This window comes from Molothrus aeneus, unplaced genomic scaffold (assembly GCF_037042795.1).
Source record: "Molothrus aeneus isolate 106 unplaced genomic scaffold, BPBGC_Maene_1.0 scaffold_35, whole genome shotgun sequence".
NCBI lineage: Eukaryota > Metazoa > Chordata > Aves > Passeriformes > Icteridae > Molothrus > Molothrus aeneus.
This window is the reverse complement of record NW_027099016.1, coordinates 3415207-3433641: the sequence shown is the minus strand read 5'-3', so window position 1 is coordinate 3433641 and position 18435 is coordinate 3415207. Positions and strand designations below refer to the sequence as shown.

The following is an 18435-nucleotide window of genomic DNA, read 5'->3' as shown; positions in this document are numbered from 1 at the left end:
GTAAAAAAACCCCATTTAATCTAGAAGAAAGAGAATATGCCATAGGTTAGACAGGAGATTTTAGGAGAATAAAAATCTTCGAAGTTTCAGAAACACCCGAGAAAAAACAGGAAAAGAAAAAGGGGAAATGAAAGGGAGGGGAACAAGAGGAAAAATCAGAAAGAGAGTGGGATCCTTTGCAGCTCTTGCCCCCTCCATTCGCGGCCGAGGTGCCTGTCCCGGGTCCCGGCTCGCTGCCCGCGTCAGCTCCGCCTGCCCCGGTTTCCATCCCAGGTGCGGGCTCACTGCCCAGGGCAGCTCCACCTGCCCCGGCGCTGGCGGTGAATTTGTGTGCCCTGCTCCCACTGCCCGGCCCGCGGCCGCTCTGCCGGCCATGCTGGGGAAGATGGGGGTTGCTCTGTCCTGCCGCGTGGGCCGAGGTCACCGCGCCGACCGCACCGAGGGCGGGTCCCAGCCATCCCATCCCCGGCTGCCCTGCCCGTGCCAGCTGCGCTGGGTACCGCCGCTGCTGCTGCCGGGGTCTCCCACCTGCCTTTTCTCTGCCGGGAGCTGCCGGATCAGCCGCCATAAGCCATGTGGGGGCTGCCCACGCTCCGGCTCGGTCTCCACGGGAAGATCCCCCTCTGGCGATTCCGGCAGCAGACCCTGCCCACACTCCCACCGAGCCTCGGTGGGATATCCTCCCCTGACCCCACTCCTGCTCTGAGTTACATCCCCTTGGTAACCACAGCTCCGGCTGTTCAGGGAAACTCTCTCTCTCTCTCTACAGGAAGCACCTTATTGAAACACTAGGAGCTCAGCTAAAAGACAGCCCTCTCCAAATTCTTTCCCAAAACACGGGAGAAAGGCTACAGAAGGTAAAAAAGTGAAAGAGTTAGATGAAGGGATTGCTCTATTTCCGTTAAGAGAGGTTCCCATGGCAGGGATGCGCTGCCCTGCCCCGCCGGAGCCACCAGCGCCCCCGCCGGCCGTGCCCGGAACTGCACCCAAGGGGAAAGCGCCGCAGCCGAAAGGCCGGGACTGGCTCCGGGCTCTGTTTGTTGTCACTGCCGGAGCTGGTGTTCTTTGTTTGCTTTACTTACACACTAGAAAAGAACTGCTATTCCTATTCCCATAGCTTTGCCTGAGAGCCCCTTGATTTCACTATTGTAAAAATTAAGAGGGAGAGGCTTTGCATTCTCCATTCCAAGAGAGGCTTTTTCTGCCTTCCCAAGCAGACACCTGTCTTGTAAAGCAAGACAAGCACCCACAGGCACTGAGGGGGGCTGCAGGAGGGGCAGAAGAAGGCCCTGCAGCACTTGGGTACAAAGGCACAGCAGGTGAATGCAAGAAGGGAGCAGCAAAAGGCCAAGCTGAAGGCAAAGGCCAGGGCAGAGTTCCTACAGCCCCTGAGGGATCAGCCCCAGGGCCCAAGGGGGCCCCAGCACCCAGGGCACGGGCTCGGCCACAAGCACCCGGCAGAGGCATTGCCCTCCTCGGCAGGGGACAGCCCACCCAAACAGCCCCTGGCAAGGAATCAGGGCTCCAGCTGCAGGGCACAAGGACACTGCAAGCACAGACAGCAGCACCCTCAGGACCAGCAAGTCCACCCCTTGATGGACATGGATTGGCAGGGCTGTCACAGCTCCCATCACACCAGGGACCCTCCACACTGGAGCCCTTGAGAACATTCAGCTCGGTCTGCATTGAGAGGAGGCCTCTCCTGATGGACACAGGAGCCTCTCAATGCACTCTGAAGCTTAGACCTAAGGGGGAAAAATGCAAAAGATTTGTTTGATTAGTGAGGGGATAAGTGGGAAAGATGCATGGTTTTATTCAACCACTATTAGTAGATCTGGGAGATGGATTGGAAATCCATGAAGTTTTATTTGCTCCTAATTGTTATCATGATTTACTGGGAAGGAATTTTAGGGCTAAACATGGAACACAAATTAATATTATAAAAGGTGATACAGAGGCCAGTTCTGTTGTACCTCTGTGTCAAATGTCTGGCCAGGCCTATGCTGAAGTGAACCGAGAAGTGTGGGCAGCCACAGGAAAATAGGGAAAATTAGATATGGAGCCTCTACAAATTACTTCAAAGCAACCAGGACAAGCAATACCCTGTTCCAGGGGAGAGAAGGAAGGGCTCACAGCCTGGTATTGAGTCCCTGTAGAAGGCAGGGCTTTTGGAGCCAGGGGTGTCTCCCTGTAACACTCCTATCCTGCCAGTCAACAAACTGGATGTATGGACAGGAGGAGGAAACACAGAATTTTCAAGTGTTAAAATGAAGATTAACTGAGGCGGCTGCCCTGGCCCTTCCAGACAGGGTAAAAGAATTTGAATTATAGGTGGATGTTAAACAGGGTCTTGCCAAAGGAATTCTTGTGCTAAAATGTTTAACCCAGTGGCCAGAGAGCAGCCTCATTGTCTGCAGAATTCTGCAGCCACAGCTTTCATGGGAGCTCAGGCTGAAAACTGATGACAACAGGAGGATCTCCTAGAGTTTAAGTCTGGCAGCAAGTTAAAGCTTTGACAACCAAAAAAGCCTCTAAATGGATGAGCAGGGCTCGGTTATTACAGTATGAAACTTGTTCAATGGCACAGGAGGATTTAGAACTGAGGACAGGGCAAGGGTTTAACCCAGCCTCCTGTTTGAACAGCCTGGAGAGGGGCTGGCAAGGAACCCAGGACTGCACTCAAGGGACAGAGCTCCCAACCCAGGCTGGGAGAGATTGATGGGACATTCCCTGGCCTGAGGGACAAAATGTGTTTGTGGATGGCTCTGCAAGGGCAGCAGAAGGGAAAAGAGCTACAAGACAGGCTGTTATTAAGGAAGGGGAATCAGACAAAGCACAGGTCACCGCCCAATGCTCAGCTCAACCCAAGGAGCTGTGGGTGCTTGTAAGAGCCTGGCATTGAAATGCCCTGGGCAGGAAGGCATCAATATCTTCTGCTGACACCATGGCACCTAACAGGGGGGCAAAAGCAATTCTGACTGCTTCAGCAAGCACTGGATCAGAGATCAAGGTAGATTCTCCCACAGGAAGCTGGGCTGGCACAGAGCCTGCCCTGGGACTTTGCTGTTGCCAACACCCAGCCAGGACATCAGCTCCTGCCTAAGGAGTGCAAAGCAGCACCACTGGTGGCCAAGGGGCCCATGCCAAGTGTCCCTGAGGCCAGAAACAGCCGCCAGCACAGCTGAACACGGGGGGACCCCTCAGCCTGGCCTCAGGGGCTCTGAAGCCCCGGAGATTTGCACTTCCCGCCTGCAGCAGGACCATGGGAGCCGCCCCCGAGCCTGCCCTGAAGGCAACGCAGCAGCAGCCAGGGCTCCACAGCGGGCCAAGCCCCTGGGCCTGCCCACAGATCCTCTGCTCAAACCCTCGGAAATCCTGGCCACCCTCCTCTGGCACCTCCAGCCACTGCGGCCAAGCCTTGCTGCCACTGCTGCAGCTTCAGCGCTGGCTGGGCCTGCACTGCCACAGCTGCTGGGGAGCACCACGGCACAATTCCACTCTGGGGCTCACCCACACCCACACTCTGGGCTGACTGGGACCGCATTGCTGCAAAATGTACCCATTTTGGTTCTTTTAAAACTTCTTTCTCTGCTCAGGCTTGGTTTGTCTTTGCCTTGGGGAAAGGAATTTTAAAGGTTTTATTTAAGGGGTGTTACACCACTCAATGGAGATGAGTTCAACATCTCAACAGACTGGGAATAGCCCAAAAGACACCCACAGAGATAACGACCAGCAACAAAACATCAACGCCCTGCAGCAAACAGCAACCAACAGCTACCCCAGACACTGCCGCCGGCACAGCTGGAGACACCTGGTCTGGAAAAGGCTGAGAAGGAAATCCAGGAGGGTGGACCCAATTCACAGCAGAGGGGAAGAAATCCGGGTCCAACAGGAAACCAAATACTAAAAACCTACACAACATGGAAGCAATGAACATTAAAGCAGGGGATTTAGATTGGTTCAGACTACACAAAGTTTAGGAAAAATCTAGTAAAACTCACATGCCATGGAATGATTTTCTCTGCACAGCCAGGGTATTTGTGAAAGAAATTATTTCTGTTGCAAATCCTGGCCAGAACCAAGCAATGCCTTGACTCTCTAACACTAAAGAGATTCTTGGAGAGTTTTTGTTTTCCCTGCAGCTTCAGTGACAAAATTCCAACGTGAGAAAAATTTTTCATAAAACTCACACTTTATATTTTCAGGTGGGTTTGGGACAGAATTGTTAGAATCAGTTTTTGGTCTGGGTTCTTCCATGTTCGCCTTTATGCTGCATGTGAAAAATGCATGTATTTTATGACTGGCTTTTCACAAATATTAAAATGAATATTATATGTGTTGTTTTAGAAAGTAATGCTGTATTAGTTTTCTTAAGTACTGTGTTAAATATAGTTTTAGGTTAAAAAAATTGTTTAAATAGAAACGATGCTATGTAGGATACTTTTTTAAAAAGAAAGGACTCACAGCGCCATAGTAGCCACAGGACACCTAAATCTTTCAGAGAAGAATTTATTGCCCTCTTATCAGAAGAAACCAACTTCTTCCCAGCTCGAAGGCGCTATTAGGATTTGGAGGAAGAAGCTGAGGATGACCAGAGAGAATCCTGTATTTGAATGGAATTTATGCATCATGTATGAAGTGTATGAATATGCAACATGCTATTGTTTTTAGGGTTAATCCTTTGTTAATGGGTGTCCTTTTTCGGGCTCGTGCTGCCCAGAAAAAGGTGCCCGGACATCCGTAACGCTTTGTATTTATTGTCTCATATTGTCCTAATTCAGTTTGTCCAAATTATTATTACTCTAATTGTATTACTATTTTTATAACCATTTTATTCCTATTAAACTTTTAAAAATTTTAAAAACAAGTGATTGGCGTTTTTAACACTGCATTTTGCAAAATTGAAGAGCATTACCATAATACTTTTAACTCGTAAATAGTTGATACTTTTTGCAAAAAAAACCAGATTCTGGGGGGGGGGCACATGTGACTCACGAGGTGGCTGCCCTGGAAGAGAAGCTTCATTCCAGGCAGCCTGCAGAGGAGCTTTAGAAATGCAAATGAACACTGCTGGGCAAAGCCTGGACAATGGACCTGGGTCTCTTGCCTGGGGCAGGAATTGGGCTGATTCCCTCTGCCCCTCACCCCAAGCTCTGCCTGCTTGCCCTGATGGAATTTGCACAGCTCAAGGCAGAGCCCAGGGTGAGGATATCTGACCCTGCAACAGAAACGGGTGAAGCTGCAAAGGGAAACAGCAAATGGAGAATGTTGGGAAAACTTCACTATAAATAAATGGGGGGGAATCATCCCTCTGCCACTCCAACATGTGCTGTCCCTGTCTGTGTTATATACAGGGTATATTAGGGCACTGGGGACTTTTTGCTACAAAAAAATCAGGGAAATCAGTTGGGAATCCAAGTATTTGATGATTTAATTAGAGAAAAACAGTCAATTGATGCAGCCCTAGCTGGAGAGAGCGGACGAAAATGGGGAAAAGATGAAAGGCCAGCAGAACAAATCCTACAACACCGCGCACCGGCCCCTGGGAACCCAAACTACTTCATATCAGGAGCCACAGAACCCATTTCTCATTTCAATGGCATCATTAGATTACAAGCTGCCCTTGGAATAACCAACCAGACAGCTCCAGCTCCTGACCTTCCTGCTGAGCAATCCACTGAAATGAGGAACACAACATGTCACCATGGGATGGGATCAGATCATCTGTTAGTAGAAAAAAGAGGAGTTTGTGGAAAATTAAATGACTCAAACTGCTGTTGGCAAATAGATGACAAAGGAAAAGTGGTGAAAAAAAAACAACAACCGAAACAAGAAAGCAGCTCATGTATTGGTCCGAACGTGAAAAGGATGGGAGTGCGACATGGTTTTGTGGCTCCCTGGCAGTCCATGGGTTAAACGAATGCTGTTTCTCCTCTGATGTGCTACAGCAACTCTCACCTTTTTACCATGCTCCACACCTTGAGAGTGCAGCTCATTCAGCAGCTGAGCGAGGGGCCAGGGACTTGTAGATCAGGAAGTAACGGGCGAAACCACAAGCTTCAATAATTGTTACTAATTAACATGGACTGCTGCTCACAGAAAGTCCCGCTAAATTCCTGAACTTCGAGAACAACAAAGACTTAACAGAGTCGTGAATATCGGCTGTTCTACAAAAGTGGGAATGCACATTAACGAGGACATGCAGTTGGCGGATCGGGAAGTCTGAACCTTCCAAGTACCTCAGCCAGTGGGCAAAAGGAGAGGGAGATGAGGCCGGGAAAATGAGGATAAAAAGGAGGCTGCGAACTACAACAATGGCAGAGAGCGCACGGCAAATGCCCCACGGCCTCTCCCTCTGCTCAGCAATAAAGTCACTTGTACAGGACTCCTCTGTCTCCTCTGGGCACAGAAACCTCCGGCCACGTCAATTTCCCCGCACAGCCCCGGGCACGGGGCAGCCGCCTCTGTCCCGGCCACAGCAACCGGGCCGAGCCAGCGCTGCTCCGGCAGCGGCTCCTGCCGAGGCAGCGGCGGCAAGGAGACCGCGGGCAGCCGCTCCCGCAGCGCCTTCACGCCAGCGGCAACACGCGCCGGACACGGCACAACGAACCCGCCTGAGCCCCCTGCCGCCCCCGAGGCCCGCAGCGAGCCCCGAGCCCCCGCACAACCCAGCGCGGCTCCCACCTGCGCTGCCGCCGCCTCCCAGCTCCGCCGCCGCCTCACCGCGCTCCGGCCGCCGCCGCCGCTCCCGGGCCCGCACAGACGTTCCACCAATGGCACCGCCGCCGAGCCACGGCCGCCCTCAGGCCGCCACTGGGGCCCTGCCCCGCCCCGCTCCCACCAATCAGCGCGCCAGAACCGCGACTGACGGCACCGTGGCCCAATCGCAGTCGGGGGCGGGCTCTGCACACGGCACAGCCTCGCCCCGCGCTCTCAGGGTTCCCCGGGCTGCGTGAGGGCAGAGCCGGAGATGAGGAACAGCCCTGGAACGGGCCCAGGCCCGAGGGGGATTGAGCTGAAAACACAAACAAACTTCTCCGCACATCCCGCCACGGCTTTCCCGGCACTGCGGCTCCGGTGGCTCTGGCTCAGCGGGAAGCCCTGGAGCCTCACTTCTCCTATCCCCTAATTAGGAGCTTCAGTGCATCGCTTTGATTTCCCCAAAAATTGGAAAACTGCCCAAATTCCTGTAGATGAGTGGGGGAGGGTAGGGATTTATGGCAGAAAACCCCAAAACCTCAGAGCAGGATAATGAGAAGTAAGTGAAGAGCCTTAAATCCAGCTTTCCCCCACGCCTCCCTCCTTCCAGCTGCACCTCCTACCCCGGTGCTGGAGACAGGGAATGGGGCCGTGCTCACTTCATGCCCCGGGGCTTCTCCCTCTGCTCAGGGACAGGAGTCGTTCCCCTGCTGCACCCTGGGCTCTCTCCCACCGGAGACTTCTCCAGGAACTTCTCCAAGCTGAGTCCATCCCACGGGGCACAGCCCCCCTCCAAGTGCTGCAGCGTGGGTCACTGTGCCCCGGGGTCAGTCCTGCCAGGACAGGCTGCTCCAGCGGGGCCCCTCTGGCCACGGGGGCACAGCCTCCTCTGAGGCATCCCCGTGCTCCAGCGTGGCTGCTCCGGGGCCTGCAGGGGGATCTCTGCATCCCCATGGATCTGCAGGGGGATCTCTGCAGCCCCATGGATCTGCAGGGGGATCTCTGCATCCTCATGGATCTGCAGGGGGATCTCTGCAATTCCCATGGATCTGCAGGGGGATCTCTGCAATTCCCATGGATCTCGGCATCTGGTACCGCCGTCTTTGGAGGCGTCAGGAACAGGCTGAGCACTGCCTGAAGATCTTCTCACATTCCCAACATCCTTGCCGGCACAGGGAGGGTTTTACCTCCTCACAGCTCCCCAGGCTGGGTTTGCAGGCCCTCCTCCTGTGGGATCTCTGGGGCTTTTCCTCCCCATTGGATTCCTGCGCCGTGGAGCCGTTCCAAATGGCCTTTTCCACGAGGTTCTGTGGCAGGGATTTGTTCTCCCTGGTCTCTGTCCACAGCTCAGTGCCTGGGGGAGGAAGGACAAGGAGAGGAAGAGACAGGGAGAAGGGAAACGGAAAAGGCAGGAGGAGAGGGAGCCTTCCAGGCTGACTCTGCAGGTGCCGAGGCTGCTCTGAGCTCTGCCAGGGCTCTGCTGGGGCTCAGCTCTGGGCCAGGCTAGGCCTGCTCTCCCCTCACATTGCTCCGGGCAGCTGAGTCACAGCGGGAGAGGGAAGGGACACATCAGGGGAGTTGAGGTTTGAGAGAGTTTTTATTCCAAAAACTGCCATAACAAACAGGCTGTCCTAACTACCATAACTAACTAGCAGTGCTAACTACCATAACTAACTACCAGTGCTAACTACCATAACTAACTAGTTGTCCTAACTACTGTAACTGAAAGCTGTCCTTTGATGAGGGAGGGGTCGATGCCCGTGGATCCCGCCGTGCCCCGGTGCGGGAAGAGCTCCGTGCCCCGCTCCAGGTCCGGCCCCCGTTGGAGGATCCACGCTGGATAATCCCGGGTGACCCCCAGGGTCAGAGCCCCCCGCGTTGGGAACACACCTGGCTGGGGGCTCCACATCTTCCTGGCTCCCCGCGTGGACACCTCGGTGAAGGCCGGAGGATCTCCGTTGCTTCTCTGGTTTCTGCTCCTCTCCTCATCTCCCCCTCCTCTTCCTCCCGCCTCTCCTCGCCCAGCCCCCAACCTTTTTCCCCCTCCCTTTGCCCAAATACGTCCCATCGCTCCCCCCGCCTCCCCCAAACTCCTCCGCATCGCCCCCCAATAAACGGCCCCGGGGCCAACTGGGAAGCTTTATTGGGAGCACTGGGAGCAGGCACTGGGCGGGGGCAGAGCGCCAGCGGGGCTGGGGGGACACGGGACCCCCCCAAAATCAGCGGAGCGGGGACGGAGCGGGGGGTCCCGGCCGGGCCCGAGCCCACGGGGAGGGGCTGCGGCCGCCGCCGGCTCAGGAGCTCTGTGGGCAGAGAAAAGGGGGTGACACCGGGCTGGGGGCCCCGGCGGGAGCGCACACGCTCCGCCACGGCCGGGACGCCACCCCCGGCACCCGCCCTGACCTTCTTGCGCACGTAGAAGCCGAGCCCCAGCGCCAGGAAGACGAAGCCCAAGACGAAGCCCCCGATGCACGTCAGCATCTTGCTGCGGGCGGCGTCCGGCGGCATCTCTGGGGAGTCCGCAGGGCTCAGCACCCCCAAAACCTCTCACGGACACCCCCAGCCCCTCCCAGCGCCCTCTCTGTGGCCCCCAGCCCAGCCAGGAGCCCCTGAAACCTCCCCCCGATCCCTTTTTGTCCTGGCCAGGAGCCACCAAAGCCCCTCCCGTCCCTCTGAGGATCCCACAGCCCCCTCCCAGTTGCCCCCCAGCGCCCCAGGAGCCCCAAAGCCTCTCGCAGTCCTTTGGCAGCACCAGCAGGACTCAGCCAGAGCCCTCTCAGTCTGTGCCCAGCACAACCGAGCTCATGGCGAGCCCCGCTTTGCCATCGCCGATCTCCTTCCAGCCCCTCTGGGCTCACTGCGATCCCTCACAGTCACATCCAGCGCCCCCAAACTCCCTCCCAGTACCCACCAGGACCCCCCAACCCCATCCCACCCTCCCCAGCATCCCCCAAACCCCTTCCCAGCCCTTGCCCAGCCCCCAGACCCTCTCCCAGTCCCAGCCCGGCTCTCTCCAGCTCCCTCCCAGTGGCTCCCAGCATAGCCCAGTGGCTCTGCCAGCGCCCCCAGGGCCTCCCCCGTATCCCAGTGCCGGCTCAGGGGCTGCTCCAGGCTGACGTGCTCCACCTGGCAGCTGTAGGTGAGCCCGCGCCGGGGCGGGGTTTCCAGCAGCACCAGCAGCTGGTAGGTCCAGTCCCCGTTGGGGACCACGTCGGTGGCCACCACGTGCTCCGAGAGCTCCTGCTGGCCCTGGAACCACCTCACCTGGATGGCAGCAGGGTAGAAATCCATCATGGAGCAGAGCAGGCGGCCGGGGCCCGGCTGGGAGCTCGAGGGGGGCACCAGCGAGATGGACACGCTGGGGGGCACTGGGGGAGAGAGAGAGCGGAGACACACTAGGATCAGCTGGGGGGCATTGGGAGAGAGAGGGGAGGGCTGGGCTGGGCTGGGGAGGGACGGGGAATGGACTGGGAGGGACTTGGGTGATTCTGAGAGAGATAGGAGGGAATGGGGGGGCACTGGGAGAGAGGGTAGAGTTCTGAGGGTGAACTGGGAACAGACTGGGAATCGACTTGGAGGAGGTGGGTGGGACTGAGAAGGACTGGGAGGGACTGCGAACACAATGGGAGCGACTGGGAATGGTCTGGGAGGGACTGGGATGGCACTGAGAGGGATTTTGGTGGCACTGGGAGGAACTGGGAATGAAGAGCACGGCACTGCGAGGCCGAGCCCAGCGCGGAGCACTGGGCGCTGCGGGTCTGCCTGGCAACGGATGAGTCATCAAAGAGACACGATCTGATTGGCTGAAAAGCGTCAGCTTTACGCGTCGCTGACATGGACGCGCGGGGGGTACTGGGAGGGACTAGGATGGACTGGGAAAGGACAGGAGGACCCGGTGATGGGCACAAAGAGGGCTGAGGGCTCTGGGGCGATTCCCAGGGAGGTTTTGAGGGGCTCCAGGCCCATTGGCAGGGCAGGGCCCGAAGGGACACGCTCTGCCCCGCGCTCACCTCGGCGCTCCACGGTGATCGAGGCAACAATCTCGTAGTTGTGCCGGCACCTGTCCACGTGAGCCCGCATGAACTCCATTATAGCTGGGTCGCTGTTCCACATCTTGGCATTCTTCTCCCCTAAGGGGGTGAACCCCACAAAGTGCCCCACGTCGCTGTCGAACATCAGGAACTGCTCCCGGTTGTAGATGAACCTCACCACCAACCTCACCTTCTCCGTGCCGTTAATGAAGAGACAATCGGCCTTATGCATCCACTGGAACACCCCTGTGAGTGCAGCACACAGCTCAGGGATGTCCCCCCAGCGTCCCAGCAACACCTCCAGAGCTCCGGGGCCCACCCCGGATCCCTACTCCGCACCCTCTGTGCCCCACGGCCGCCACGGGACCCTCCTGCCCGCGCGGCCGCTTCCTCTTTGCCGCCCTTCCTCCATTTCCCCTTCCACATCCTCTCCCCTCCCACCTCCGGCCGTTCCCAAATCACTTTTGGTGTCCCATTTCCCCATTTTCCCACGAATCCCCCAATCCCCAGCCCCCTCCCGCTCGGTTTTGGGGTCCCTCTCTCCTCTTTTCTCCCCTTCCCCACCATCTCCCACCCCTCCCTCCCCTCCCCCCATCCCTCAGCCCCTCCCGCTCTCCCTCTGGGGGGTCCCCTCCTCCTCCCCCTCCATTCCGGGCTCCCCCCTTCGCCCCCTTTTCCCCCTTCTCCCCCCCTGTCCCAGCGCCTCCCGCCCCCCGCTCACCCGAGAGCTCCGCGCCCGCAGCCGGGGGGGCTCCCAGCACCACCAGTGCCACCAGTAGGGCCCCAGCTGCCGCCCCTCGCCCCATGGCCGGGGCCGGGCAGGGAGCAGCAGCCCCAAAGCAGCCGCGCTGCGCTGGCAGCACCAGTCCGGAGCAGGGCGGGCTCGGCAGCGCCGCGCGCTCTCATTGGCTGCCGCCACTTTGGGGCAGCGATCGGCCACGGGCTCTGCCCGGCAACCGATGACGCAATACAACGCCCCGAGATCTCATTGGCTGAAACGCCTCCTGCCTGCGCTGCCATTGGCTGAGGCCTTTCCGGGACGCTGCAGCCCCGGGCTGGGGGTTTTTTGGGGAGGGGGATCCTTGGGGCTCTGGGCCGGTGGGAGCCCAGGGGCGCGGGATCTCAGCGGTGCCCGTGGCGAGCGGTGACGCCTGCCCGATGCCAGGCACCCCCAGAGCCGCTCTGTCCCTGCCCCCGCAGCCGCACAGGGACAGAAAATGGAACCGAGGGTCCCTGGTTTGGGGGAAACCAAGGTGGGAGCGCCTTGGAGTAGAGGCCCCTCCTGGCCAGGCCCATCTCTAGAACTCAGCAGGAGTCTCGTGTCCATGAAAATCTCCACAGATCAAGATTCAGCCCAAAAAAACTCTCCCAGGAGTTCTCTATTGCTGATCTCTCCACTTTCGGGGTTCCAGAGGTTTCCTTTCCTTGGGATCATGGGGGTCCAATGCCTCCAGGGGTTCTCCATTCTCCGGCGTCCTGCTCAGGGATGATCCAGGGGCTTTTGGGGGTCCATGGGGGCCCTTCTCTCCTGATGCTCTGCTTTGAGATCCCAGGGATCCCAGGGGTCCCTCCTCTCCAGGCTCCCCCCCTTTCTAGTCTGCCGGGGTCCCCCAGCTCTGAGATCTCCCCCCTCTGCTCTCCCCACTCTGGGGGTCCCTGGGGTTCCCCTCCTCTGCTCTCCCGGGGGTCCCCAGGACCAATGTCCTCCCCTGCCCATACTGGGCAATGGCCACGTGAGCCCCCAAAGATTCCCCAAGGGGCTCAGCTTCGGGGTCCTGCAAGATACAAACCTACACACACAGAGAAAACAAAACCTCCCAGAGACACCAGATGATATTTGAGGTCAATTCCACAATCTGCGAGCTCCAAACACACCCCAATAAAAAACCCTCTTGGGGACCCCCCGATAGATTTGGGACGAGCTCCCCCTCCCCGCTCACCTGCAGGACGAGGTGGGGGCGATGGTCCCGCGGCTGCGGCCACAGGGGGCACTGGAACCTCCTGTTCCTCCTGTTCCTGCTCCTGCTCCTCCTCTTCCTGCTCCCCCTTTTCCTCTCTCCCTCCTCCTCCTCCTCCTTCCTAATCCCACCTCCTCCCCAGTTCCTGCCTTCTGTGTATTTAGAGTGGAGACCCTTGCTTGTTTTTAGAACTAGAACAAAGATCCCAGATGGAACAAGGCTTGCTGCTTTTAGTCAGAACTATCAGTGACTAAAGGTCACATTTCCTTTGCTTTGGTCCTGTCCTTGTTCCTCCTCAGTGTTCAGGCTGGGCTATGGGGTGTCCTTGTTTGCTGCATTTTCCCAGTTCCTCTTTCATCCTTTGGGCCATGGCTGTGCCCTGGGAGGGTTCTTTGTGCTCCTTTGTGACACAGGAGAACCTTCCAGGCGGTTTCTGCGTGAGCTGCTGCTGGGATGTCACAGGAACAGCGCCACGTCGCCGTGGTGTTCCCGTTGCTGTGGGACACGGAGGCCTCAGTGCCCAGAGTGGCTCTGGGCTCGCTGCCGGAGGATCCTCCTGCCCGAGGCATTCTCAGCAGCCAGCCCAGCCCTGTCCTTCTGTGCTTGCAGGGCTACAGGCTGCAGGCGTGTGCAGCGCAGCCAAAATGATCCAGCACGTGGCTGCTGCAGTTTGCACTCTGTACTCTGTGGCTTATTCGGGGTATTTTTTAACCCACTTGGCACGTAAGTCGAGGTTTTCCCTCGGTGCAGCATCTGTGGCTTTGGGCTTGCTGTGTGCTTTCTGTTCTTCCTCTGGAGCTGAGTTGACTTTGGAACCAAATGGCCATGAAGACACCATTGCTTTGGGAGAGCTCCTGCCAGCAGCTGCAGCTGAAAAAGGGGGTGTCTGCAGCCAGCGGGGCGTGCACAGCATCTGCAATGAGCCCTGGGGGATTCTGTTCCCTCAAGCAGGGAGTCTGTGCCAGCAGAGCCTGGAACTCCCTCCCTTTGCTGCTCCAGCCAAGAACTGACCCAGCCCAGTATTTTGTGCTGTTCTCTTGCTTGCTGTGGAAGGGACTGTGGCTCCTGGAGGGATGCTGTGAGAGCAAAATGCTCTCTCAGGGTTGCCTTGCTCCGTGGCATTTCCCACCACTGGCAGTTTTTCTCCTAACAGCATCTCGTTCATGTTCCCTCTCCCATTGCAGGGCACCTCATGTCTGGATTCCGAGTAGCTCCTCCTTTGGTGAGTGGGAAAGGAACCTTTGGTGTTTGGAATTGTGCAGCAAGTTGTGATCTCGGCATGTGGCAGCCAAGTGCCAGCCTGGGAGGCTGAAGGAAAGTTCCTGTCAGTGTCTTTGCAGCAGCAGCAGCAAAGGGATCTCTGGCAGATTTCTCCTTTTCTGCTGAAGAGATTTTGAAGAGCTGCAGGTCTGGTTTTGAAGGCAGAGGATTGCTTGCTGGCTTTAGCCATGGTGGAATATCGAATTCCCAACAGTAAGTGGCAATGTCAACTTCAGCCCATTGTTAGTTGGAACAGCTCCAAACCCCATTTCTGCTTAGTGCAGCTGGATGTGCAGCTGAGGATAAATAAGGTGATAACTGAGATAGAACTTCCCGTCCCTCACACTGCCATCTGTCCACAGGGCACAAAAGCAGCACCAGCACCTCCTGGGGCTCCCTCTGCTTCCAAAGAGGAGGTCAACAAGGAGGAAGACAGCAGTGAACTTCCCGCTGCTCTGGGAGACGAGGGCGAACATCCCGCGGGGTGGGAATGCAACGGCGAGGCTCCCGCGGGGTGGGACAAGGACAGGGGACATCTCCCGGCCTGGGACGAGGACGGTGGATGTCCCCTGGTGTGGGACCAGAGTGGCCAAGCTCCCACGGAGTGGGATGAGGATGGAGGAGATCTCCCGTTGTGGGGTGAGGATGGAGGACATCTCCCAGCGTGGGATGAGGATGGAGCACATCCTGTGGTTTGGGAAGAGGAGAGTGAACATCTCCCAGCATGGGAAGTGGACAGCAAACATCCCCTGGCTTGGAAAGATGATGGCGAACCTGCAGAATTTTGGGAAGAGGATGGAGAAGCTGCAGCATTTTGGGAAGAGGATGGAGAAGCTCCCTCTGCTTGGGAAGAGGACAATGAACCTCCCTCCGCTGTGGGATCCTGGGCTGAACATTCTGACAGCAGCACAGCCGGGCAGCCAGAGGGGAGAGGGGAGTGGTGCCTGATGCAGCTGAGTACGTCTGCTCTGTTCCTGGGTGCCCCAGCAGGTGCTGTGTGTGTGTCTCGGCATCAGCTGCACCCAGTGTTGCTCTGCAGCTGAATGTCACCGAGCCATTGATTGTCCTTCCCCAGCTGACACCAAGGGGCTCACGGCTCAGGGAGTGGGGCTGCTTCTGGCTCTGCTGCAAGGCGGGGTCTCACTCTGGGAGGGAGCTTCTTCCACCTGGTTTCTTTCAGGGAACGCCGTGAGCGAGGCGGAGCCTGCCGAGAAATACCTGGAAGTGGAGCAGATTGGCCAAGGGTAAGTGCACGGCAGCTACTGCTGCACAAGCAGGGCCGGGTGTTGTGCTGGTGCAGGATCAAGTGAGAAGTCAGGAGAGCTCCAAGCACCTTCAGACACTGGCTACCATCCTGCTGTCTCTCAGTCCTGATCAGAATTGATAACTGTGGTCAGAAGGCGCCGTCAAAGGCCCCTGAGGCTGGCAGTGTCCTGCCTGCAGCAAGGAGCACGACCTGGAAGATCTTCTGTCCCTGGAACTGGATTGCTTAAAAGAGCAACTCACCATCTGGTGACTGTCAGAAAACAGTTCTCAAGAAGATTTCTTTCAAATATTTTCCTTCAAAAAATATCCACTGGTCAGGATTATCAACCTAATGGTTTAGAAACAGAAACCAGAGATGAACTAATAAGTGCTCTATTCTAGCACAGGTAGCAGACCCCATCCATTCAGTAACAGACACAGAGCTGATGCACTTGGGGGAAAAAGCATCACCTGACTGATGGCAGGGCCCTTGTGGAACCTGCAGGTCTTAGGCAGAAATGGAAAAGGATGAAATGCATTCTTTGCCAGTTCTTTCGACACCCATTTCTCACCTCAGGTTTTCAACTAAAGCAATTCAGGGTGGACATTGGGATTTGCTCCAGCCCAGTTCCTTCATGTTGGGTCTCAGTTTTCTCTTGCACACCTTGCATGGCAGAGGGCTGGTGGCTGCTGTGCTGTTGTTGGAAGGGTCGATGCACCCAGGTGTTTGTGAACGCTGCAGGCAGCAGAGATCTCCTGTCTGGGCTGGCTTTCACTGCCAGGGCCTGAAGCGCTGCTTCTTTCTTCTCTGCTGTTTTGTCTTCAGGGCTTTTGGAGCCGTTTATAAAGGACTCGACAGGGCCACTGGAGGAGAGGTCAGTGCCAACACGCCCAGCACGCCTGGCAGCTCTCCAGGGCTTTCCCCTCTGCTGGGAGCTGTGGCTGCAGCTTTGGGGGCCAGCAGAGCTTTCCTGCCCAGGCTGCTCCTCTGAAGGCAGAGCAGTGTCAGCCTGCAGAGCACAGCTGGGACAGACTTGGTCCTTCTGAAGCGCCAAAGGAATGCAAGGAGGGCAGCGGTGTCTGTCAGAGCAGGACACGCTGGCTTGGCCTTCATATTTAAAAGTGTGAATGCATCAGCTGCTGGAGACTGAGGCCCAATTGATCTTCATCCCAGCCTCAGACAGGGACATTATTTAGCTCTTATTAGCTAAACTATAACAATATTATTTCCATCCTGCCTTTCATTTTCAAAGGATACCTCAAGGCCTAATTAGGGAGAGATCCTGCTTGGGCTCAGTTTGGGGTTTTAGTCCTACTTCAGCTGTGCACAGAGAGAGAGGGAGAGAAATGAGGAGATGGATGTCCAGAGCAAAGCTCTCTCCTAAAGCCTGCAGATGTGTTTGGTCTGGTGTCAGTGACAGCCTGTGACAGGGATCACCTGAGCAATGGGTGTGTGTGTCTGCTTTGTTGTGCAATCCCAAACAGAGCAGCTGGATTTGAAATCATGACCAAATCCCATAGAATTGTTAAAGGGTTCCTGGCTCTTTTGCTGTTTTCACAGAACCAGAATTACCTCCTGCTTGCAAAATGGGTTTGAATAATAATAATGAGAGTGTTGAGGCCATTTGAGAAGACTGTAGGTGCAGAGAATGTTGTTAGAGCTTTGAGGCTGACAGCTGAGGGACCATTTTTGCAGAGCTTGCAAGGCCAAATGTCTCTGGCCATGTGTCATGTAAGCAGCCCCCAGCTGGCAGAGCAATGGGCTGTGGGAATGGCCCTTGCTGAGCTCTGGTGTCCCATCCCAAGGCAGTTTGGCACAGCCTGGCTCCGTCGCTCCACAAAGACTCGCTCTGTGTTTGCTGTGGCCTCCTGCCACAGACTCCTCCAGTTAAAGGCTGCAATGTCCCTTCAGGTGGCCATCAAGAAAATGAGTCTCAGAGGGCAGGACAGGGAACGAGCTGTGAATGAGATCCTGCTCCTGAAGGACAAGAAGAACCCCAACATTGTCAACTCTTTGGACAGGTGAGTGCTTCAGCTCTGATCCCGTGCCCGGGCCCTGCGTTAACCTTTCCTGGCATCCGGAGTCTGTAGCCTGGTTTGAAAATGCCTGACCCAGCCACATCTTCCCAAACCAACAGCCTGGCAGTTCATCCCTCCATGTGCTTTTGTTGCTTTGCTTTGGGTTTTCCTTCAAGTTGACCCCGTCTGCTTTGTCTCCCAACAAGTGCTGATAAACCACAGCAGAAATTATTTCCCTTGGCTTCTTCTTCCCAGCCCTTTTCCATTGCTACAGTTGCCAGGAAGATCAGGTTCTTGTTTCCAGAAATGCCTCATTTGCCCATTTTTCACTGGCCTTGCCTGTTTCTGAAGGGACTTTCTGAAAGGCTTTCTGACTGCTTTTGTCCCAAGTGCTGCTCGGCCTCCTCCCCTGGATAACCCTGGCGGTTGTGTTGCCTTGTTCTGGAGGGAATGGTGGAACTGATGAGTTCAGAAGCTGAACCAGCTGGGGCCAAGTGTTGTGATTCCACATTGATCTGGGCTGTTGCTAAACTGCATTTTTCCCCTGCTGCCATCTAAGGCCTCTCCTTTCTCGCAGGTGTCTCCTTCCCCTTTAGACTGTGCAGATTCCAAGGGCTGTGCAGCCTGGCAGGAATGTCTCTCCATCTGATTCTGTCCTCACTGACAAGTGACCTGGAAACAAAGCTCCACTCCAGGCTTTTCCATGGGGGAATTGAGCTCTGCACATTCATCTCCATGCCATTGTTTTCCTCTTCCAGCTTCCTTGTTGATGGAGATCTCTGGCTGGTGATGGAATACATGGATGGAGGAACTTTGCAGGACGTTGTGAGACAGACGCGCATGGCTGAAGGAGAGACGGCAGCTGTCAGTCGGGAGGTGAGGGATCCTGCTTGTCACTCCCATGGCTGGGACACGATGGTCCTTCCAAACAGGGCGTGAGAACAGGAGTGGCTCCATGCTCAGGGCTTTGTTTCTGTGTTGTTTTCATGAGCTGGAGAAGAAAGAGCCTCTGCAGGGAATGGCCTGCCAGCATCACTGCACTTCTACTCTGTTCTTGTTCTCTCTCCTGCTGTTGTGGTGCTCTCTGTGTGCTTTGGATTTGATTTGCTGTTCTCAGCTTTGCCTTGAGCCCTTTGCCTGGAGCTTGTGTGCACTGCACTCCTGGCCTGTCACAGCAAAGCTGCTGCTGGCAGAATTCTGAGCTGTCCTTTCTGGTGTGATAT

The 18435-nt window shown here is 56.3% G+C and overlaps 2 protein-coding genes and 1 pseudogene across 2 annotated transcripts in view; 1 reads left to right on the top strand and 2 right to left on the bottom strand.

The window, feature by feature from the left end:
• The window catches only part of LOC136570611 (uncharacterized), a 708931-nt pseudogene that overhangs the window by 400023 nt on the left and 290473 nt on the right, over positions 1-18435 (bottom strand).
• LOC136570634 (serine/threonine-protein kinase PAK 3-like) overlaps positions 1-18435 on the top strand; it is a 133477-nt gene that overhangs the window by 109063 nt on the left and 5979 nt on the right. Inside the window, 5 exon segments of the mRNA XM_066571080.1 lie at positions 14306-14938; positions 15129-15192; positions 16020-16068; positions 17106-17215; positions 17971-18088. Of these exon segments, the coding sequence (XP_066427177.1) occupies positions 14306-14938; positions 15129-15192; positions 16020-16068; positions 17106-17215; positions 17971-18088 (974 nt within the window).
• On the bottom strand, positions 8994-11587 carry LOC136570570 (class II histocompatibility antigen, B-L beta chain-like). Its single transcript, XM_066571037.1, has 5 exons — positions 11452-11587; positions 10710-10976; positions 9782-10067; positions 9103-9214; positions 8994-9002 (listed from the first exon to the last, which is right to left on the bottom strand). Exons 1-5 carry the CDS (start codon positions 11534-11536, stop codon positions 8994-8996), a joined length of 759 nt encoding a protein of 252 aa, XP_066427134.1. The 5' UTR covers positions 11537-11587.